We start from the raw sequence: 24,769 nt of genomic DNA on the forward strand, positions 1-24,769 counted from the left end.
TAGTTTTGAATGGGGAACAATGAAACGGTCATCATGGCCGCAAAGCTCCGCCTTCTTAGTGAAAGAGCCAATCGTTGATCAGTAAAGTCAGCGCGTCACTGCATCTGCCGTTAGAAGTCCCGGTTGCTATAGAAACAGCCGGCGCTCTAAGACGTGCGTTCAGTACTGCGCATGCGCACTGGCTCATCTAGCCGGAAAAATAAGCGTTTTTTTAACGCTATTCAAGCACAAGGAACTATATTTATGAGGCAGTTCTTGTTGGATTTCTTTGGAGATTTCAAATATGAAATTTAATCGTAAGTTTGGCGAACAGTTTTGGAAAATTTGATGTTTCCCCATTCAAAGAGATAGGAGCTGCACTTTGATGCCCGAGAGGCGTTTCAAAGATGGCCGCCGAGTGACATGACTTGTCTTAAAAGGACTTTGGTTAAAGGCACAGTATGTAGTTTTCGCCGCTAGAGGCCGTATATCCCACAGCCGATGCAAACGGGTCTTGGGCAGAAATCATGTTCATGGATGAGCTAATGTATTAAAGATTTATTAATTTTCACTGTAGTATGAACCAGGCTGGGGCTAAAAGCCGTGGAAGTGAAACGAGGACGCTACAGCGATTGCGAATGAGAGACAAGCGCAAAACATGGCTCGAAATCAGCTGAGCTTTCATGCCACAGTCGATCAGTTTCCGCTGTTTCCGGTCATGCATATGTGAGGTAAAGCAGCGCTGTTTTATCATACTTGTTACATTTGAGTGTGTTGAATGTTATGTTATAATGCTATTTTGGGACAATGGATGAGCCACTCGTTAAAATAGCTTATTTCTCTGGATTTAAACATTCTTTCAACCAAGTCAACAAAATATATAACACTGTCCTAGTGTTTTTTTGGGATATTTTAATTAAAAAATCTTACATAATGTCATTAATACCTCTTAATAGACTAAAAACAGGTAGCATTTCGTTTTGTTTTAGTCTAGGGTAATTTATGTAATTTATGAATCTGCTATAGCTGATTGTTAATTCATGTCTGTTCATAATATATCAGCTCATGTTGATTTATCCACCTTTTTCCTGAACACGGAAGTGTTGCCCGACTGGAACAGTGCTTTACATTTCCGGTCTCTGGTGTTTCTAGTCAAATTAACTTATTTTCTGAGGTGATAATATAACTTAAACACATGAACATGGTTTTTAACCCTTTAAAGAGTTACTCCACACCAAAATGAAAATTGTGTCATTAATCACTTACCCCCATGTTGTTCCGAACCCGTAAAAGCTTTGTTCGGCTTTGGAACTCAAATTAAGATATTTTCAATATCTGAAAATTCAGCTCTCTGAGGCTCCCATAGACAGCAATGTAATAAACACGATCAATTAAGGAGATCGGCAAAATAATCCATGTGACATCAGGGGTTTAACCATAATTTTACAAAGCTATGACTTTTTACGTCGTTTACGCTTTGATTTGACTGAAAACAGCATGTCCACATGACGCAGCTGAAAGAGAACAGCGGTTGGTGCATAAAACAAGTACTTTACAGAAATTCTATAGTAAGTTTATTGCTGTTACTGTGGCAGCCAACAACAGCACAGCTTAACCCTGCACACATTTTCATATTCAGTTATGTTGGAAAAGTTTAAGTTGCAGAACTTTAGTCAAACTTTTTTCTTCTTTACATTTTAACATGGGATTCTATAAAGACCAGAACATGAGAGCACCCATATGGAAGTTAGAATCCATAATGGCGGTGATCATCGAGTCTCAGGAAAAACATGGATACAACCTGACATGTTTTAGAGGGTTTGCACTTACATCACGGTTTAGTTAGGCCATACTGGCGATACTCAGATGAAAAAACAACATAGATTGCACTGTTAATGTACTACTGAATACGTTGTAGGGCTGGGCGGTATACCTTTTCATACCGAATACCGGTGTTTTTTTTTTTAATGATATTCATTTTTCATATACCCCAATACCGGTGAGTGTGTGCGTACAAAGCCTGGGGAACACATATGTTGACGCAAACAGAAACCGCAGCTTGCACGTGCTTGTCTGAAGCAACACATCTGAGGTGTGGACGTATTTCAGTATATCTGAGAAAGACCCAGGGTTAGCGATTTGCAAAACTTGTAATGCCGAAATTTCAAGAGGGGGTGTGTCTGCAGTGATGAGAGCAGAGATCGGCGCATTGTGCGCAGACAGATGTAGCTTTCAGTGAGAGAAAAACAATGGCTTTACGTTGGTGTTACGTCGCAATATTTTAAAGATATGTCTTTTCTATATACTGTATTTTTATTAATATTTATGTTTTAAAGCCAATGGATATCACACAAGCAACGTGGAAACTGATCAATATGTTAAAGTGAAAGTAAAAACTGACTTTAAGCATCTGATGTGCATTCTTTCAGACAATGAGAGACGATTATACTTCATATGCTGATATTAATTTAGTCCCTTAATATTTTTCTTGTGCCCCGAACATGGTGGGAAAAAATAAATAAAAAGGAAACGTATTTTGTGTAAGGTTTGTTTTTGAAAGTCTTAAATAAAGCTCTTAATTTTCATTGATGACTTGTAACGGGTGTTTTTGGTTTTGTTTTGGGGTTTTGTTTCATGTTCATGTTTTCATGTCTTTTATTATGTAATCATTTTCATGCTGTTGTGTCTTGCTTCCCTTCCCTCATGTATTCCTGCCATTGGTCCCTTTGTTCCATGTGTCTTGTCCTGATTGGTTGCTATGGTCTTGTTCCTTGATTCTCATTGGTTGTTTGTGTCATGTGACCTGTATTGTCTAGTATAAATAGCCCTTGTGTTTGAATGGTTCCCTGTCGCGTATTGAAGTATTGAAGTGTAATTCTGCTGTTTGGTGAGTGTTGATCAAGTCTGTTTCAAGTCAAGTTTATGTCAAGTCTGTATCAAGTCAAGTCAAGTCAAGTCTGTTCATGCCAAGTCAAGCCTTTTGTCAAGTTATCAAGTCAAGTCTGTTTCATGCCAAGTCAAGTCAAGTCTAGTCTCGTCATTGTTCGGATTACGTTTGTTGTTTGGATTTCACGTTTGGATTGTTTGTTTGGATTATGGATTATCGTCACTGTAAATAAACTGCACTTGGGTTCATCACATCTCGCCGTCTCAGTGGACATTTGTTACAGAATACGCGACCGCCAACTATGAACCCAGCAGTTTCACGCCTCCTCTGCCTGCGACAAGGAGAACGGGCTATAGAGGAGTATGTTCAAGATTTTTGTGGACTTTGTGACTTAGTGGGTTTTAATGATGTGGCGCTCAAGGACATTTTTAGAGTGGGATTGAATGATCCCGTTCGCTCATGGCTTCCTGGAGGAAAAATACACTGGACTCTCGAACAGTATATTGATCATGCTCTTTTGCTGGCTGGTTCACATTTTACTGTGGGGGTTGTAGATGAAGAACCCCACAATCCCACAGTACCCACACCATCAGAGTGCTTTCACGTCCCCACCGTCATGTCTGGTATTGCTCACGTCATGTCTGCCAAGCCACAACCAGCCCACGTCATGTCTGCTGCCTCAAAGCCTGCTCACGTCATGTCTACTGCTCCAGGGCCTGTTCACGTCATGTCTGCTGCTCCAGGGCCTGCTCACGTCATGTCTGCTGCTTCAGGGACTGCTCACGTCATGTCTGCTGCTTCAGGGCCTGCTCACGTCATGTCTGCTGCTTCAGGGCCTGCTCACGTCATGTCTGCTGCTCCAGGGCCTGCTCACGTCATGTCTGCTGCTCCAGGGCCTGCTCACACCATGTCTGCTGCTCCAGGGCCTGCTCACACCATGTCTGCTGCTCCAGGGCCTGCTCACGCCAAGCCTGCCCGTCCAGGGCCTGCTCACGCCAAGCCTGCCGCTCCAGGGCCTGCTCACGCCAAGCCTGCCGCTCCAGGGCCTGCTCACGCCAAGCCTGCCGCTCCAAGGCCTGCTCACGCCAAGCCTGCCGCTCCAGGGCCTGCTCACGCCAAGCCTGCCGCTCCAGGGCCTACTCACGCAAAGTTTGCACCCAAGATGGCCGCCATTCCAAAGCCTGTTCACAAGATGGCTGCCGCTCCAGAGTCTGCACCTGTCATGGCCGCCATTCCAGAGTCTGCTTACAAGATGGCCGCCATCCCAAAGCCTGTTCACAAGATGGCTGCTGCTCCAGAGTCTACACCTGTCATGACTGCCCTTCCAGAGCCTTCAACCATCATGGCTGCCATGCCAGAGTCTGCACCCAAGATGGCTGCCATCCCTAAGCCTGTTGTCAAGATGGCCGCCACGCCAGAGTCCCCGGCCAAGATGGCCGCCACGCCAGAGTCCCCGGCCAAGATGGCCGCCACACCAGAGTCCCCGGCCAAGATGGCCGCCACGCCAGAGCCATGCCAAGCCTCAATTTATCCTTCAAAGCCTCATCAGGTCTTGATTGCCAGCATACTGGATCCTCCTTTAATGTCAGTCCGGGCTGCAGGCATACCCGCAGAGCCAACGCTCCCAAGCCACACACCCACTAGCCTGGAGGGCTCCCCTCTATCCACTGCGCTGCCTGTGATGGCCATCGCCATTTTAAGTGTGTGGGCTGCTCACTGCGTCCCAGAGGCCACGTCTGTCCATGAACCCGCTGCGCCCATGCCTCTTACCGAGGCGGCGTCCATAGCGGGATTTCCTGCTCTGCCGGCTCCGCCATGGCTTCCTGCTCTGCCTGCGCCGCCTAGTCTTCCTGCTCTGCCTGCGCCGCCTAGTCTTCCTGCTCTGCCTGCGCCGCCTAGTCTTCCTGCTCTGCCTGCACCGCCAAGGCCTCCTGCTCTGCCTGCACCGCCAAGGCTTCACGCTCTGCCTGCTCCGCCAAGGCCTCCTGCTCTGCCTGCACCGCCAAGGCTTCACGCTCTGCCTGCTCCGCCAAGGCCTCCTGCTCTGCCGGCACCGCCAAGGCCTCCTGCTCTGCCTGCACCGCCAAGGCTTCCTGCTCTGCCTGCTCCGCCAAGGCTTCACGCTCTGCCTGCACCGCCAAGGCCTCCTGCTCTGCCGGCTCCGCCATGGCTTCCTGCTCTGCCTGCCCCGCCATGGCTTCCTGCTCTGCTGGCCCCGCCATGGCTTCCTGCTCTGCCGGCCCCGCCATGGCTTCCACTACTCCACAGTCTGCCACTGTTTCATGGCCCTGATCCTCCAGAGCTTCACTGTCTGCCATCACTCCACGGTCCAGGCCCTCCACTGTTTCATTGTCTGACACTGCTTCACGGCCCAGATCCTCCAAGTTTCCACTGTCTGCCACAACTCCATGCCCCAGGCCCTCCATTGTTCCACAGTCTGCCACTGCTCCACGGCCCAGGTCCTCCAGTTTCCCACTGTCTGCCACTGCTTCATTGTCTAGGTCCTCCATTACTCCACTGCCCAGGTCCACCACTGTACCCTTGGTCTTGCCCATTGTTTCTTGCTCCATGCCATGATTCTGAATCTGTTCCCCTACATGGACCTGGCCCTCCATCCCGCCCCCTATTTCACCCCTGCTCTACCACCCTCCTGGACTTTTTAGTTTAGGGTTTTGTTTTGGGCGTCGGGAGCCGCCCTTAGAGGGGGGGAAATGTAACGGGTGTTTTTGGTTTTGTTTTGGGGTTTTGTTTCATGTTCATGTTTTCATGTCTTTTATTATGTAATCATTTTCATGCTGTTGTGTCTTGCTTCCCTTCCCTCATGTATTCCTGCCATTGGTCCCTTTGTTCCATGTGTCTTGTCCTGATTGGTTGCTATGGTCTTGTTCCTTGATTCTCATTGGTTGTTTGTGTCATGTGACCTGTATTGTCTAGTATAAATAGCCCTTGTGTTTGAATGGTTCCCTGTCGCGTATTGAAGTATTGAAGTGTAATTCTGCTGTTTGGTGAGTGTTGATCAAGTCTGTTTCAAGTCAAGTTTATGTCAAGTCTGTATCAAGTCAAGTCAAGTCAAGTCTGTTCATGCCAAGTCAAGCCTTTTGTCAAGTTATCAAGTCAAGTCTGTTTCATGCCAAGTCAAGTCAAGTCTAGTCTCGTCATTGTTCGGATTACGTTTGTTGTTTGGATTTCACGTTTGGATTGTTTGTTTGGATTATGGATTATCGTCACTGTAAATAAACTGCACTTGGGTTCATCACATCTCGCCGTCTCAGTGGACATTTGTTACATGACTGCAGTGTTATTAGGGTTTTATGAAAGTCATAATTATGATTTCAGGTGGTCTAAAATGTGGGGACTGAAAGACAAAAATTGCGATGAAACTTCAAAAGGCTATCCATTGAATAAATATGAGCTCTGCACGTTTCAAAATCATTTGTTGCGCTACTTTGTATACTACCATTCTGACAGCGCCTCCTGCTGGAAGAGAAACGCGTAGACTTGTAAATGTGAACTTGTGAAGAATGCACAATAAAGTGTTGTGTATTTTGACTGCAAATCATGAATTCTGATTTCTTTACCTCATTACAATTATGAGTGCCACTGTCACTTCTTTGTGAACAGCAGCATTTTGTGAGACCAATCAAACCTGGGTTAATACTAGTCCGGTCAATGTAAGCCAATATACTGCAGTAATTATTCTCTAATTTATTAGGAAATGTGGTTAACACCTAGTCATGCATGAAAAAAAAAAAAAAAATACCGTCATATACCGTGATACCGTATAATTTTGAAAAATACCGTGATATAAATTTTTGGTCATACCGCCCAGCTCTAATACGTTGTACTCCTAATTTATGCTGTTTAAAGCACTGAAAAAATGTGTGAAAAGTGCTAAATCATATGGAGAAGGACTTAGTAAGCAGGAAAGAATGCTAAGATTCTTGTCCTGGAAATCCTAGTTAAGTCTGGCCAACCACAAATGCCTTTTGTTCCCTCAGACAGTTTTTTGGACTCTTCTCCTTGATTTGTTACAATTTTTGGCAGTCTATGGTACTCAATTTTTTTTCCCGGTCCGACAAATTAGTACAGCCCAAAACAAGACAATAATTTACCATTTTCAGCAGCAATAATCAGCAAAATATGCAAGTTTCGTTTGATTCAGTGGCATTGATTTAGTTCTGTGCTGCCAATATGGCAGATTGATAATGCATTGTGAAAACCCTCTATAAATAGGTAGAAATTATTATTTACCTAGATAAATACTTTTTTTTGTTTGTTTACGAAGGTATGCATTAAATAATGTTATAAACTTGTAAAGTGTGAAAATAAATTAGTAATAGACATGAGTAGTAGATGTTTCATATTTTGCATGAAGGAACTTTATCTAGTTTGCTTCACTAAATGATAATGTTTTAATGATTCAGCTCATGGAAAGACCCAGGATTAACTACGGTTGAATTCCAGATGAGGTGAGAGAGAGACAGTTGTAGCATATCATTCATTGTCATACCAGTGTCCACAGAGTTTATTTTTACTTAAAATGTCAGCCAATGTCATGTCACGTTCCAATGAGGAGGGTGTTATAGGTGATATATAGTTGGCAAAGTGGATCCAGTGGTTGAGTCTTAAAGGACAATGCTGCAATTGTGTATCAATGAATTAAAAAAGAAAACATAATAAGAACATGAATAGTTATATTTCATGTTTCTTTCCTCTAACTAATTACTGGCCGTTTACAGAGGTCATTCCTTGCGTGCTCACCTGTCAGCAGTATCTGCTAAGGAAAATGTAAAAGTTTTGGTGACGTCAAGAGACTGATGGAACTTTGGCAATCACCAGGGCCCGCTAGATCATATAAGAGGCCTGTCCCAGAGTAGAAGAGAGAGAGAGAGAGAGAGAGAGAGAGAGAGCAAGAGAGAGAGAGAGAAGAGGGGGAGGAAAATAGAAGTGGAGAGATAAGATACCCAATGGAGGTGTTTATTTAAGAGGTGTCATGTCTCTGGCACATACCAACAACAGGGTTTGTCTAAGCTGTCTGTTTTGTGAGAGGCACACAATACCTCAGACAAACATAGAGACCACGGGGGAACTGAAATTGGGTGCGGAGGGATCAGTGGGGTTTCCTCTTTTTCTGCATTTTCTCAGTGCATGTGACCGGGGCCAGCCATGAGTAAACAGGGATCTCTGGCCACCTGTATTGCCAAGATGTATGAAGGCAACAGGCTGGAGAACTCTCCATCTGGGACCGCCAAGAAGCCGAGTCCAACTCTGATAGGTAGCCTTAGCAATGTGGAGGTCAAGTTAAACTCCCTGGAGGGGAAAGTGGAACAGATTGAACGGACCCAGACGGAGGTGCTTCACAAGCTGAGTTTACTGTGTCAAGGAATGGAGGCACTAGAAAGGAGCCTTACGCAGCACAAGCAGGGTGCTCAAGAATCGAACGTGATCAAGAACGGTCAGCGAGAGAGCAGCAAACTTCCTTTGCTGACTGAGGTCCGATCGCTTTGTGGAGAAACTGTGGATCTGCTTCAGAATCTCAAGCACGAGAGCCAGCAGCAGAAAAAGAAGATTGAAAGCATGGGAAGTTCTTTGTCCACTCTGGAGAAAGTGTTAGGGTATGTGGGAGAAGCTTTCCGTAACTCAAAGATAGTGGAGTTCATCCTTAATGGTGTGGTGCCTTGGAGGAAACAAGGCCTTCTGGACACTGTTGAGGAAGAGGTCAGTAAGATCCTGGTCAACTGAAATCTCTGTTCCAAACAGAAAAACACAGAGGTTATGTGATATTTGGAGTAACAGAGCAGATAATGTAAAATGAGGTGAAATCTGAGCTGTTTATTTTCAGGCTGTTTACTACTGTCCCTGAAAATGAGCACACATTCAAAACAGCCAAAGGTGACATAATACCTAATGTGATATTGATTGTTTCTTTTAAAAGCACTCACTAAGGACTGAACATAATGTTTAGTACTCATCACTTTTCTACATACTAAATTTCAGCACAGTAGTTGTCAGGTGGTCTTTACTGTTCATAAGATGTCTAAATCTAAAGTAGCATGAGTATGATAATAGTTTATGGTATTGCATTTACAATGGTCTAAATACACAAAACAAATTCTTTTTTCTAATTCATTGGAAATTAGTAATAACATAGTAATAACTAATTCATAATAACTTTCAATAACCATTGTTTTCTCCACCATTTAATTTGTTGGCTGATCTATTCTTGCTAGCGAGCTTGTTACGTTTACGGCCAATCTAACCTTTTGCCAAGGTTGCTATTTTATCTATGATGAGACTGAACGGGCCTCGTGTTTCAAATTCCTAGAGTGGATATGTGAGTGAGCCAATGGTGACTGAGTATATGTTAACCCAGCTTTGCAATTAGCAAAGCCACAGCTTAAACCCTAAACCTTTATCACACATATTTAAAACGGGTCATGAACTGCCTTTGTTTTTACTGTACTGTTCTATGAGGTCCTTTTTTGACCCCCTCATCAGAACGCTCTGTTTGAATAGGTTTGGCAGATTGTGGATGGGATTGTAAATACCCACTGCTATGATTGGCTAACAGTTTTACAGTTTTTCATAGATGGGTGCTGCTGTGATTTAGGTTAAAAATGGAAAAATACTCAGTACTTATCAAACAATCTGTAATAACAAACAAACAGTGCCTTAAACAAATCCACAATAAAATGAAGTGAACAAAGGACCAAGTTCTTACTGACGCAGTCTTGATCTTCATTAAAAATTAAGTTCATCCACTTCTTTTTCTAATGTTTGAATCAGAAGGAAGGCATTGCAAAGACTGTGTTTTTCCACACCTTGACACTGTACAGCGTCTTGTTGTCCTGCCATCTTTATCATTTGGTTTCTGCGTAGAGCTGCATTTGTCGCTCTCGTTATTTACACTACGTGTGTAAATTGGTGGGCGGGGCTAAACAGGCAGTGATGTAGAAGTAGGCGTTGATCTTCTGCAGAGGCAGTGTTTAGCCACACTATTACATCATAAAGTGGCACATTCCACAACCTCATTTTGGCCAACCTGGTCTCATTGTGAAAACGTACCTATGGGAACTTTATCGCAAGACGTACAATACGTTCCAAAAGGGACATATCACTGCAGTTTCCAACAGAAATGTCCACTGTTTTTTTCCCCCCAGAACAGATGAACGTAAATGTGGTACATTTTATGTGACATTGGTTTTGTAAGTGTCACCGCAGTTCTGACTTGAAATGTCCGTTGAGTGGCGCTATAACTCTAATGCTCTGTGACGTATTAAAATAACATACAATTTGTACTATACCTAAACCGATAGCATGAACATAGCGAATGTGGTATAATAAAGCAATTGCAAGTATACCATTTTAGCTTGTTTTTCAATGTCTCATCTTTCAGCTCTTTCATCGTGAGTCACGTTTTTCATAGGATTTTACGTTTTTGCATCCTAAGTCTAACTCCATGCCACCTGATCTGGTGTTCTGACAATTTGTGTGCACCTACCCCAACCCTACACCTACCCTTACAGTATTAAAATACAGTGTTGGTAGCATAATCTGATAGGTATAACATCGGAAAGCGAAACATATAGAGCTGTAATCATAACTGTGTATGAAAACGATTACAAGTGCTTGCTGTTTTACCACCTCTAGTGTTCATTTCTGTTGGAAACTGCAGTGATACTTATTGGTACTCGTGAGAAAGTTCCCACAGGTACGTTTTTGCCATGAGACCAGGTTGGTTTTGGTAGATTGGCTTCAATATAAGCTGTTCTTAGACTAACGTGTAAGTTTTGAGTTCTGAAACTTACAGGATGTTTTTATAGTACAATGACCGCTTATATGTAAAAAGATCAAGGAAAGTTGATTTCTTATGTTCAGTATATAGAAATGTGAAATTTTCTCCTACAATGCTCTCAGAACCACTTGTTAGAGGACATATTCCATCTCTTTTTAACCAGAGTGGTTGTACATTGACAGATGCTATATTGTTAATTGAAGACTGCATCTCTTTCATAATTGTGAAGTGAAATTGCTTTTGGATCCAAGCGAAATTGTGCAATAGTTGGCTTACGCTAGAAAATGGAGCCTTCCTCACTGTGTGTAATAAGCAGATCTGTTGTCAAAGAGTGTAATTATACCGAACATTTCATGCATCAAATGCCAAAAATCAAAAAATGGAATGTTTTTTCACAATTACCCTCTGAGCTGTGTGATGAACATGAAGCTATGTGAAGTGCCATTCTGTAAACAAGTTGAGTATTGTAATAACGCTTCACCATAATCAGCATGAGCATCATGCATTGTTATAATTCACACAGCCACTTCATGTTTAAAAAATCTCATGATGCAATTACTCATAGAGGTATCTAAGTACTTTGCCAAATACATGAAATTAGACCCATAAAAACGTTGAATCCAAAGTTTGAGAGAATTTTTTGAAAACCCTCTCTAAGTTCTGTTATTTTAATTGTATGCTATTATTATCTACAAAATGTAGCAATTAGAAGAAAGCTGGCAGTGAAATAAATGCTTTAAACATTCAGTACTGCATAAAAAAACAACAAAAGTGTAATATGTCTGTATTTGGGTCCACAGAAAAACAAACCTGATGACAACACCATTAAACCAAACAACAGTTTCTGCCACCAGAGCACACAGACTTCAGAGGAGGTTAAAGAAGTAATTTCAGGTATGAATAAAATATATCTTCAGCAAATTATGGACTAGAAATGTTTATATTAGAGAGACAGCTTGTGAAAAAAAAGTATTTGTAAATGTCAATGTACGGTTTTGCAAAACACAGATGAAACTGAACTCCAGCAGACAGAGGTCACTGTTTCCATTGGCCCCAGCGGCCTACCTTCTCCTGAAAGCAAACCTCTGATACCTGTTAGTACAGGAGAAATCTCCAAAACCTTAAGAAAGGCCAAGGAGGTCACAATGAAAAGTAGAGCCCCTGAGCAGGTCCAAACATTTGCTCCTGAACTCCAGCTGGAGGCTGAGGAGAATGACGTTGATTATGTACCCAAACAAGAAACAGACAGCTCCGCCGTCGTGCCAGCTAATGCTGAATGTGTCACTGTGACAACAACTAAAGTGGAAAAGGATTTGACTCTTCAGCAAGAGAGGTGAGATATTCTTACAAATTGCTGCCACTTAAGGTTCAAAGCAAAAATGTGCTCATTTTCCTCCCATCTTGAATTTTAAAAGGGATGTAGTCAATGATACTTTAGTTTTTCTAAAGACTGTAGCAAAAAGTGTCAAAAATTACTTTGAGCTATAAAGGAAACAGGTTATAACGGCAGACCGAACATTGTCATTGGCCACCTTTGGGGATAATTACATAGCAGCTGATGTCAGTGAGGAGCACTAATGCTCTAATGGACTTTTTTTTTTTTACACTTTTCTCCAACAGATAAGAACTATGTAGAAGATTAGAGACCTCACATTTATGGAGGATTGTAATTAACCCTGCTAAAGTGTCCAGAACAATCATCACAGAAGTTGAAATATAAGATAATACTTGTGAAAAATGTAACATCTGCTCATTTTCAGTGAATCATGCTCATAATAACATCTCCGAACAGACCATAAAATAAGAAATAAATAAAACAGTCATCGAGAACAGCACTACACCAGTCCTTGTGGGAAAAAAATCCTGAGGCACAACCATACAGTCTTGTTTTTATCATCTGTCGTAAGAGTTTTAAAAGGCAGAGTGCTGATAATGCAATTCCAAGAGCTCTGTAGTTTTAATGTGTTTCACTGAGGCACAAAAGACCGTCTGCCTTAAATAATAGGCTATGTTGTTTGTGTTTGCTGGCAAGCATAATTCATTAGACTAATGGCCAAGGTCTTGAGATTGCGCTATGCAGCATTGTAACTAGTGACTGAATGCATGTTGCCAGGCATTATGAGTTTTAGGCCATTTAGTTTTATTCAAAACATTCCAATTAAGGACCTTGTGCTGCTCTTGGGTTTGCTGTTGTTCACAGTAGCCTCTCATGTGCAGCCACTTAATATATCATACACAAACGTAGTATAAAGCCACTTAGGTGCCCACTATGCTGTGTTTCTTAATTCCCATTACACATGTACTTTTCAATTGATTACATCAAGGTCTCACATACTCTTCATTCACTTTGAAAAGCCAATGAAGAGCACATCAAATTGTTGTTCTTTTGATTATTCACAGGGATCTTGAACAGGCAGATGCTTCACAGGTTGATGTGACGGCTTCACTGGAGTCAGTAGTTCCTGAACAGCAAGTTGAGCCAAAGGTTGAGGTTTCTCAAAAACAGGCTGAGGATCCACAGGTTGGTGATGAGGCCTCATTAAAACCATCAGTTCCTGGACAACAGCAACTAGAGAAGACTGTTCCTCACAAACCTGTGCTCTGCCTCAAAGAGCCTGTCAGTAAGGATGCGGAGGTCAAGTCACAACATAAAGAGACAGTGAAGAGCCTAACACCTGTGCCAAAACATGATGAAAGAAAGACAGAATCAGAACCAGCTAACATGAAAATCGAAAAGAAAAATGAAACTATTGAGGAGATTTTGGAGTCTGACCCTATAAAGAACTGTGTAGATACTAGTCCACAAGAAACAGATGTTGTTGAGGGAGGAAAAGCAAAATCATCACCTCTTAAAAAAGCCGAGTCACAGCTACTGATCATTGGTGAGTTCACTTTGTGTTACTGCCAGCTGGCAAAATTCATTTCTTGAGGTGATACTGTGTTGATAAACCCTCACTAGCTTGGGATGGGGATTGTGGAAAAAAAAGTATGAATCCAGATTCATTAAAGGATTAGTTCACTCCCGAATTAAAATTTTCCTGATAATTTACTCACCCCATGTCATCCAAGATTTTCATGTCTTTCTTTCTTCAGTCGAAAAGAAATTATGTTTTTTGAGGAAAACATTCAAAAAAAATTCTCCATATAGTGGTCTTCAGTGGGGATCAGCAGGTTGAAAGTCCAAATTTTTTTACAAAATGACTGAGCGTTTTGCTAGATATGACCCCTATTCCTTGGCTGGGATCGTGTAGAGTCCTTTGAAGCTGCACTAAAACCTGGACCTTCAACCTAATCCCCTGACATTGAAGTCCACTATATGTAGAAAAATAATCAAAAGCATCAATTTTAATTTGGTCTGAAGAAAGAAAGACATGAACATCTTGGATGACTTAGGGGTGAGTAAATTATCAGGAAATTTTAATTCTGGAGTGAATTAATGCTTTTATGATACTAAATAAATATTTGGGAGAAAAGAAATGTTATTAATTATAACTGAGCATCTAAACATACATATTTCTTTGGAATTTGATATAATTTATATTTTTAAATCACTGAAATAACTGTCTCTTGAGTCATTTGTCCGAGAGTCAGATTACACTGTGGTGTATGTTTGTGATTCACTAAAGAGTCATTCTTTTGGGAGTCGGACTGCAGTAGGTGTGCTGTTTGTTTTTGATTTTCTGAAAAGAATTACACGAGTCGTGTAATGACAACAGCATACTGTGGACACATAATAAACATTGACACTGGCAATCAGTAAATATCATGTGACAGAAATGATCAATAAGGCTTATTTAGAAATTGGTAAAATAACTTAAAGTCCAATTCATCATTGTAACAATGAGGCTAAGCAGCTTATAGTCTGTCAAACCTCAGTATGAAAACTTGCAAATAGCACTCTTGATGTCAGCGTTCATCATGTCTCTATGTTACAGCCTGTATTTGTATTTGGGGTAGTCTCTTAGCATGCTGATATTTGTTTTTTAGATGACAGTCCACCTCTTCCAGCCCCCTTTGAGCATCGTATCGTCAGTGCCAAGCAAGTTCCCATGAAGGCATATTATGCTGTAAACCCCGAAGAGCTGCTTGGCGGGTGAGCCCATGTGTTACAAAGATAGTTCAGCCAAAAATGAATCATCCTCTTGTTATTCCAAACCTGTGTGACTTACTTTCTGCTGTAGAACGTAAAAAAGATATTTTGACGAATGCAGGGAACAAAACTATTCATAAACCTTTATATATCATATATATGCATATAGTTTTGCTTACCACTGACTTCCATTGTATGGAGAAAAAAAAGACAAATTTACCAAAATATCTTCTTTTACGTCATATAGGAGTATGAGTAAATAAAAAAACTTTCATTTTTGGGTGAATAGTGACTTTACACCCATTTAATGCTACTTGCTTTATTTAACACATTTATGTAGTCAGTGAATCACAAAGGACCGGATAGGGATGTCATATGTGACCTTGGACCACAAAACCAGACTTAAAGGATAACTATTGCCAAAATGCAACCTGGGCTGTTTTTTTTACTGTGAATGAGACAAACTTACATCTAAAAGCATAATTACGACAAACAAGCCTTTTTTGAGATTGACCGTGATTTCGTTTTGTTGTCAGTGGCCGGTGAATGGGAGTAAGAAAGAAAGTTTTTGAACAACTCACTTTCACTGTTTGAGTTTCCGCTCGCGGCCGTCTTGCCAGTCAAGAGGTGTCGATCTCCGAATGCGAATGAATGGACTCCATAGGACGAAATATTAGGCTTATATGAGGCTCTTTTTACAACTAGAAAGTTAATATTGTTTTTCACTTGTGACAAAACAACGAATTAGCCGTGCATTTATATGGAAATATGCTTTAGGAGCTATCCATCCTCGCATTCGGAGATCGACACTTCTTGACTGGCAAAACAGTGAAAGTGAGTTGTTCAAAAACTTTCTTTTTAGTAAACTGTGTGTACACAAACAATCTTCTCAATGCTGGAGTTCATGTGTAGAGACCCAGGCGATACTTCGAGCAAAGTGTCATGGTGTGTCGAGCCTTCTTAGTGTTGTAAAAATATCGATTTTGATGCGCTCAAATGTATGCCCCTAGTACTCCCATTCACCGGCCATTGACCACAAAACTAAATCACGGTCAATCTCAAAAACGGCTCGTTTGTCGTAATTATGCTTTTAGATATAAGTTTGTCTCGTTCACAGTAAAAAAAAACAGCCCAGGTTGCATTTTGGCAACAGTTATCCTTTAAAGGAGAAGTTCACTTCCAGAACAAAAATTTCAGACAATGTACTCACCCCCTTGTCATCCAAGATGTTCATGTGTTTTTTGAGAAAAACATTTTAGGATTTCTCTCCATATGGACTTCTATGGTGCCCCCGAGTTTGAACTTCCAAAATGCAGCTTTAATGCAGCTTCAAAGGGCTCTAAAGATTCCAGCTGAGGAAGAAGGGTCTTATCTAGCAAAACAATTGGTTATTTTCTAAAAAAAAATGCAATTTATATACCTTTTAACCTCAAATTCTCGTCTTGTGTAGCTCTGTATGAACTTTGTGTATTCCGTTTTATGACAGCTAGGGTATGTCGAACTCCCATCCCATTTTCTTCTCCAGCTTCAAAATCGTCTTACATCGCTGATGAAGTACTGACCCAGTGTTTACAAAGTAAACATCCAAAGAAGGTCAAACACCCTGTACAAAAATAGGTAAAACAGCGATGTAGGGCGATGTTGAAGTTGAAGGAGAAAATGAGATGGGAGTTTTTGGACATACCCTAACTCATGAACCAGAATACACAAAGATCAAGCAGACGAAAAAAGTATATAAATCGTTTAAAAAAAACAAAGCAAAAAAAAACATAATTTCGCTAGATAAGACCCTTCTTCCTCAGCTGGGGTCGTTTAGAGCCCTTTGAAGCTGCATTTAAACTGCATTTTGGAAGTTCAAACTCGCGGCCACCATAGAAGTCCACTATATGTAGAGAAATCCTGAAATATTTTCCTCAAAAAACATAATTTCCTTAAGACTGAAGAAAGAAAGACATGAACATCTTGGATGAGTGAGTACATTATCTGTAAATTTTTGTTCTGGAAGTGAACTACTCCTTTAAGTAGCATGGGTATATTTGTAGCAATAACCAACATTGTATGGGTCAAAATGATCTATTTTTCTTTTATGCCAAAAATCATTAGGATATTCAGTAAAGATCATGTTTCATGAAGATATTTTGTTAATTTCCTACTGTAAATATATCAACATTTTTGGACAACTTTAACCCTTGTGCATTCAAAAACATTCATTAATTTTCAGAATTGTAAGCCTTTAAATGCTGGTTTGTTTACATAATGCCACAGGTGTTTTTTTTATGAAAAAATTAAAAATAGTAGTTAATTTCCATATACTAAATGCTAAGCAGAATTTTTTTCTTTGCTTATTAGATTCTTGGCTGTATCAGTGAAGAACAACAACATTAATTTTGAGGCATTTATATTTTTTATGTAGTGTCAGATTAAAAAAAAAAAAAAACTAACACTTAAGTCCCTAATGGAAAAAATGTCCATGTCAAAAAACTGTCATAGAAATGTTATATATTAATATTTTTTTCCACATTCACTGACTGTTGTTTTTATCAGCATCTCTTCTATTCAAAATTACCAAATATTCATTCATTTTTAAGCTAGTTTAAAAGCTGGTTTCTTTACATAATGCTCACTGCCAGTGGGCAACACTAGCTCCAGAGCTTCCTCTGCTGAGTAACGTCTCGTCATCTTGCAAGCAATGAAATGACCAAGCCCTCAAGCACCAAATATGTATAGGTTTTGCACTGCAAACACCTGTTTGGCTGTGCGAACACTCAAACTTTGTATAAAATCTACCAGACTAAACAATCAGCATTTTCTTGTGGTGAAAACAAAAACAATGTATTTAGGGCTTCTAAACTTCTACATCAAATTCAAGCTCACCCTTTATCTCTGTACAAAAACAATAACAAATGAAAAAGTGCAATCAAGGATTAAGATGTGTGTTTGGGTGAAAAAGAAAAATCCTCAAAGCGCATTAACCTTCTTTGACCTTATTCATAGTTTTCACATGGCCCTATGACCCTGCCAAGGGTGTGACTCATATATTTATTGCCAGTACGATATAATTTCTTTCAAACTAATTACACAAATTACATTTTCAGTAAACACATGCAAACCACACTCTGACATCCTTACCAACATACCCACACAATTATAACTGCATTATTTTTCCAATTGACTCTATAATAGACTATAATATGCATAAACAGAAAACACAAATAAAGCGAGTATTTCTTTTATATGCCATATTTGAAAAAATGCCACAATCTAGTAAAAAATGGTAAAAATGTAAAAAAGCCTTGCCGATAAAATGAATCCCTATTAGCAAATATTTCATCGTTTTATAGTCAAATGGCCCTGGGTTAAAAAAATGCAGTTTTATGGGTTTCAATGTGGACATTTTTGTGCAGAGGGTAAATTAGATTTTTTGAAGAAAATGAGGGTGAAATATTAAATTTCAATAAAAATACACACCTGAGACAAAATGTATGCAGTTGGCATTAACACAGGTAAACTTATAACAAAAAACAAAACTGAAATGGACAAAAATGTCCATAAGGTCGCACAAGGGTTAAAGGCGATTTTTTTTTGCACCCTCAGATTCTAGATATTCATATTGTTGTATTCTTGGCCAAATAGTGCTATATCGTTACAAACCATACATGGAACATACATACATACAATGGAAAGCTTGTTTATTTGTATATATACTGTATATGTTTAATTTATATAAATAATTTATATATAAATCTGATACTGGCTAACATTTTCTCTTGGCACTATCTGCATATATTGTATTTGCCCAGCTATGTCTGACATGCTGACAACAGTGCAGCAGATAGGAGTATTAAGTGGAGGGGGGTGGGAAAGAGGGTATACTCTTTCTCCATGACTGGCAGATAAGCATGCGGGCACTGCCAGTGGAACATACAGCACTAGCTGAATGACTGGTGCACACAGACAAGGGCTCATTTGGACCCCCTCTCCACCTCTCGCTCCACATACGGCACAAATAATCACTGCCTTGTTTTTTGACTCATCATCAGCAGAGTTTATTTTTGTCAGGTGTTGAGCAGGTCTGTTTGCATGGAACTTATTTTCGGCCAGCAGTAGCCACCATCTTGACACAAACATGATATCTCACCCCATGGAGACACAGCAAGTAAATACACAGCGAGAGGAAAAACAGCAAATAGTGACAGATAACTTTCACAAAGGTTGAAATGATTTCCATAATCCATGAAATGAAATCTGGTGTATGTGTGTTGCTGCAGAGGCCGTTTTGGACAGGTTCACAAGTGTGCCGAATTGTCATCAGGTCTTATGCTGGCTGCCAAGATCATAAAAGTGCGGGGAATGAAAGAGAGGGTGAGTAGAAAATATGCATAAACCATTAGCGTTTCAAAAATATTTACCCCCCTTTTTCTCTCTCTCTCTTTCTCTCCCCTCCCACTCCAATCTGTCCATCACTCTGTTCCTGTTAGGTTGCTTTATGAGAACATTTCCTTGACAACCACTCAGTTCTGCGCATATGAGCATATGAAAAAATGTGCACACATTCACACATGCTCTCGCACTCTCGCAAATAACATAATAACACCCATAGTCCCTCAAGGATATGGAAGCGCATGTTGTTTCTAGTATCTGCATTAAAAAAAGCACACATCCATGCAGAAAAGCACATAATATTTATACACACTCCTAACACTGAGCTGTTTTTGTGTAATGTGAAGTCTAAAAATCTTTGCACATGTACTTTCATCTCTTCCCAACATCCTCCGAGCTTCAACAAGTGCCGCTAATTACATCTAATGACAGCTCTTCTGTCATAAGCACTTGCCCTCAGTGCAATGTCATTCTCTGCCCTCTGTTCTGTCAGTTGCCATCATTAGAGAGCAATCAGTCAGGAATGGGCAAGTACAGATCATTTTAACTCTCTCATGTTTTAATTCCCGCCATTTGACACAAATGTCAAAAGAGCAAAAGAAGTCGACACACAATCACGTACGGTGTGTGTACACTCATTCCTGGAAACATTTGCATTTCGAAAAGCTCTTTCCTAGTGACAACATGATGTTCCATTCCTCCAGCATGTGCCGTCTGCTCCAAAGTATGCCGGAGAGAGAGGGAGAGTAGCTTCGTATGAAATAATTGAATGCTTTTCCTGGGTCAGTCCACAGAATAGCGGTCAAGAAGAGCCAGAATTACTAGGGCAGACAATTACAGGGTTGGCAACGGCTGTCAAGCCCCTATTTCGGAAGCTGTTTAAATGCTTGTTTTTGCTACCCTGTGCAATCATTGTAAATCCACTTCCAGCAATTTAACTGCGCATTTTCAATTCTGAAATAGCTTCTCTCTTGCTAATGACCTAATTTCTAACACTGCTGCTATCATCCTTTGGAGAGTATAACAACACATTTTCAAAAGCTTAAAATATAGGCTTTAGACAGCAGTTTGAAAAAGAAATGCATTGCAGATGATCATTTATTTGCGTTGGCATTATTATTATTATTATTACAACTTTTTTATGCTTTCATTCCAGGATGAAGTGAAGAATGAGATTGGAGTAATGAACCAGTTAAACCATGTCAATTTGATTCAGCTGTATGATGCTTTTGAGTCTCGAACAAATCTCACACTCATTATGGAATAGTAAGTAGACCCCAGTGTGTTTACAGCTTATGCCCTCACAAATACAGTGCCTTGCAAAAGTATTCATACCTCTTCATTTTTTCACATTTTGTTTTGTTGCAGCATTATGTTAAATTGCTCTAAATTAGTTTTTCCCCACATCAATTTACACTCCATACACCATAATAATGACAAAGCAAAAACCAGATTTGCAAGTTTTACAAATTTATTAAAAATAAAACACTGAAATAAGTACATTGCATAAGTATTCATACCCTTAACTCAGTACACAGTTAAAGCACCTTTCCAGCCTCAAGTCTTTTTGGGTATGATGTGACAAGCTTTGCACATCTGCATTTGGCAATTATCTGCCATTCTTTGCCTCACCTTTTCACCTCTCAAGCTCTGTCAGCTTGGATGGGGGCTGGCAGACATTTTCTAGAGTCCTGGTTGTTCCAATCGTCTTCCATTATGGATAATGCTTCTGTGAACCTTCAATGCTTGGTTTTTGCTCTGGTATGCATTTTCAGCTGTTAGACCTTTTCTGAAAGGTGTGTGCCTTTCTAAATCATACTCATTCAAATGAATTTGCCACAGTTTAACTCCACTCGAAGTGTAGTAACATCTAGAAGCAATATGAATGCCCCTGAGCTAAATTTCGAGTGTCCCAGAAAAGGGTATGAATACTTATACAACGGGAGTTTTTTATTTTTAATAAATTTGCACAAATGTTAAAAACCTATTTTTTGCTTTGCCATTATGGAGTAGGGAGTGTAGATTGATGTGGGAAAAAAAGTAATTTAAAGTAGCTTAACATAAGGCAGCAACATAACAAAATGTGAAAAAAATGAAGGGGTATGAATAATTTTGCAAGGCACTGTATGTCTCACAACCTAAAAACACATTTAAAACCCATTTAAGTATTCAAATCTCGGATGTTTACTAAGATTCTTCTATTATGTATTGAAACCCACAATAATATTTAAAATATCAGTAGGCTTAATATATATATAAATCATCATTTATTGGGTACTTTCAATTTGGAGATGGCTGTCTTGAAAAAATGTTTGTATTTTACTTCATTGTTATTTTTTTTAAAATATCTTTTTAATTGTCTTTGTAAATCATGAAACTTTACGTAAAAAAATGTGTCCTGCGTTTTTCATGTCACTAGCAAAACAGTGAATGTTTGAGTCCATTAGCTGAGACTGATTGTAACTACACCCCTACATTTATGATCAGGAAATATTCCTGTATCCCTCTCTCTCATAACTACAAGGTGTGCGTAAATAGGCCCTATCGTTTTGAGGTAAATTTGTTCAAAAGTCTGAAAAATCTGTGTGTAACTTTAAGGAACGTCACTACCGAACACCTTTTTTTGCAATTAAGCACACTTTTTTGGGAGTTATTGCAAAACATTTAGTTTTTATATGTGTATTAGTTTTTAAAACTGTAGTAGCAAACCATGTGCTCATCAGCATCTTTGAGCTAGCCTTAATATCTAAAATAATAATAAAAATATATAATATTAAAAATATCTAAAATTGTAACTACCAAAACAGTCACCACCAAAACATTTGGTAAAGTTTCAGTAGTGACATCCTTTGTTTTTTGGGGTGTTATTCACTAAAATTGTAACCACCAAAACATTTGGTAAAGTTTCAGTAGTGACATCCTTTGTTTTTTGGGGTGTTATTCACTAAAATTGTGACTACCAAAACAGTCACGACCCAAACACATCGTCATTGTTTTGGTAGTGACAAAAGGGAACACACAATCCTTTATTTGGGAGAAAAAGCTAAATTGTACTACAGTTATGCAAATTTTTGGTATTTTAGTATGTTTTAGTAGTGTTTTAGTATGCAAGTTAAAATTCTGTAATGTGATGTGGTCGCCACCAAAACATTACTGTCACTACTGAAAATATGCAGTCACGACCAAAACATGGGACATTTTGTCAAAAATATAAAGTATGTTGAATTATCAACTAAGATATTATGATGGTGTTGGTTCAATGTATATTCAAACTAATGAATCTTTACCTTGATCAACTTTATGCCATTTACAAAGAAGGATTGGATTCAAAATACGACAAATCTCATAAATGACACTTAAAAATATTGTTAAAATTGTACTTGTTATTGATTATCTCTAAAATCTTTTTAATAATTCTTAATAGGTCAATATAGCACTTCTTATTAAATTTTATATTATTGTGATTTGGTCATGAAAAAATATTTCAAAACTTGAAAATACAATATGAGATTTAACTGCACAATTACTAGAAATATGTACCTTAGAGATACACATTTGTGGAAAAAGATTTTTTTGTCAAGAAGTTTCCAACTTGACTTTTAACCAATGGCATATATAGTAAATATTGTTCTAAATATTAATTCTAGCTTAGCTTTGGACAGTATTTTTCAGGGCCTCATTTGCAAAGCAAATTTCTCTCCTGGCCTGGTCCTCACATTCTGTCACAAGAACATAGAGCTCCCACACTTGCCACTTTACACAGCCATGATGGTGTGTCATCTTCCTGCCTTGTTCACAGATTTAATTCACATTTTTGATGGTTTTTAATTGTCAAACAAAAGCTTCTAATTGAATGATGAATTTTTTATCTGTGTATATTAATATTTGTAATACAAGGCATAACTATAAATGATGAGGGCTTTTGGGGAGATGAATATTTTTATAAAAAGGTACCGGTAGAAGGAAATTCAGTTTTGTTTTAGCATTAAAAATAATTCTTGCACCCACATGGCTTAAGCCACTTAATGTCAATATGACAGAACTAAAGGAGAGGAGTAAATTTGATATGGTTCATTTTAAAATATCTTTCCATGGTTTGTTATTTCAGTGTGGAGGGTGGTGAATTGTTTGAACGAATCATTGATGAGAATTACCACCTGACGGAGCTGGATGCCATCGTGTTTACCAGGCAGATTTGTGAGGGGGTTCAGTACCTTCACCAGCAGTACATTCTCCATTTAGATCTTAAGGTAAACCCCACACACAGCACTGAATGTTATAATGTGATACTGTCGGGATTAGCAGTACATAGTGTCGGCTGTCTCTATGGAAAAAGCCACCAATGAATCACCCATGTATGTCAACATTAGCAGTATGACTGTCGTACATTTTAATTAGCATACTGCCAAGGGACTTGTGCCTTGTGTTGCTGTTAACATGTTGTTTATTGGAATATGGAATGCATTCCATATGCATTACCAATCTACATAAAAAAGTCAAAGCCTGTTTACACCAAGGAAAATAAAGATAATGATAAAGATAAAGTCCAAATTAAAAAATAGCAGTAGAGTCCACGTCAGAACTGTAATGGTAATGACACAGAGGAATGATATTGCTGGAATTACTTTTTGGGGGCCCACCGAGAGGGATCTTTTAATTAAAACAAGGGAACGTATTCTTAATTTGTGACCTAAATAAATAAGTAGTCTGCATGTCATCTTGTGTGCATTTGTTATATTGGTGCAGTAGAACTGTGTCATTTTTTAAAGGGGTCATCGGATGCAAAACTAACTTTTACATGTTGTTTGAACATTAATGTGTACACACCAACAGACGATAGTTGATTGACATGAACACCTTACCTTAGACCCGCCCCCACAGAGCTGAAACAGTCCGACTCCGATCGCCATTGTGTCGACTCAGGTGCATTGGAAGACAAGAATGCCTTTGATTGTGCGATTGAGGTGTTTCTGTTGTTTGATGTAATAATGAACATAGCAGTAGTCATTTATTTCTGACATCTAAGCCGCTGAAGACGCAGAGGATAATGTTACTTTCGTTTTTAAAAGGAAAGCGCCGATCCTGATCTACATATGCGTCTATGTTCGTGTGAATCGTTCCTGATGCAGCTTCACCCACAGCAGAAGTAAGTATAAGGTTTTTTTATGCATCTTTGCAAATGGCCTTTCTTAATAATGTGCTTGTTGGCAAGTTTTGCCACTAAACGCGGCTAAATGCAGCTAAAGGAAACATAATGGCTCATCATCCTAGACAGCGAGGGGCAGGGTGAGCAGAGTTCATTTGCATTTAAAGGGACCATGCAATAAAATGAGTTGAGGTTTTGCAGTGCTGATTTTGACTAGGTAAAAGGATGGTTTTTTTTACACTACTATTGAGAATTTTTACCAAAGTATATTAGAGACTTTTTCATTAAGACCCTAAAGAATCATATGAACTTGTGGAAAATGGGCATCCGATGACCCCTTTAAAACTAATAAACAAACAAACTTTTAAAACGCTGCATTGCCATGGTCAAATAAAATAATAATTTTTTTTTTTTTAAATGTGTGAGGTTTGTAGCTAGCTAGCTGAAAAGATAGAACTGTATCACAACTGTATCACGTCTAACTTCAGCAAC

At 39.4% G+C, this 24,769-nt stretch overlaps 2 protein-coding genes across 2 annotated transcripts in view; both read left to right on the forward strand.

Annotated features, from left to right (window-relative positions):
• The window catches only part of LOC141331883 (myosin light chain kinase 3-like), a 40,366-nt gene that overhangs the window by 4,394 nt on the left and 11,203 nt on the right, over nt 1-24,769 (forward strand). Inside the window, exons 2-8 of the mRNA XM_073836923.1 lie at nt 11,462-11,555; nt 11,670-11,994; nt 13,062-13,543; nt 14,649-14,754; nt 19,020-19,113; nt 20,288-20,397; nt 23,240-23,381. Coding sequence (XP_073693024.1) covers nt 11,462-11,555; nt 11,670-11,994; nt 13,062-13,543; nt 14,649-14,754; nt 19,020-19,113; nt 20,288-20,397; nt 23,240-23,381 — 1,353 coding nt within the window. The remainder of the gene's footprint in view (nt 1-11,461; nt 11,556-11,669; nt 11,995-13,061; nt 13,544-14,648; nt 14,755-19,019; nt 19,114-20,287; nt 20,398-23,239; nt 23,382-24,769) is intronic.
• On the forward strand, nt 7,964-8,608 carry LOC141332458 (myosin light chain kinase 3-like). The gene has a single exon (XM_073837593.1). It carries the CDS (start codon nt 8,033-8,035, stop codon nt 8,606-8,608), a length of 576 nt encoding a protein of 191 aa, XP_073693694.1. The 5' UTR covers nt 7,964-8,032.

Source organism: Garra rufa, chromosome 3 (assembly GCF_049309525.1).
Source record: "Garra rufa chromosome 3, GarRuf1.0, whole genome shotgun sequence".
Lineage (NCBI taxonomy): Eukaryota > Metazoa > Chordata > Actinopteri > Cypriniformes > Cyprinidae > Garra > Garra rufa.

What these genes read in the sequence shown, in the direction of transcription:
- LOC141332458 (XM_073837593.1), top strand. Translation starts at nt 8,033, where the DNA reads ATGAGTAAACAGGGATCTCTGGCCACCTGTATTGCCAAGATGTATGAA.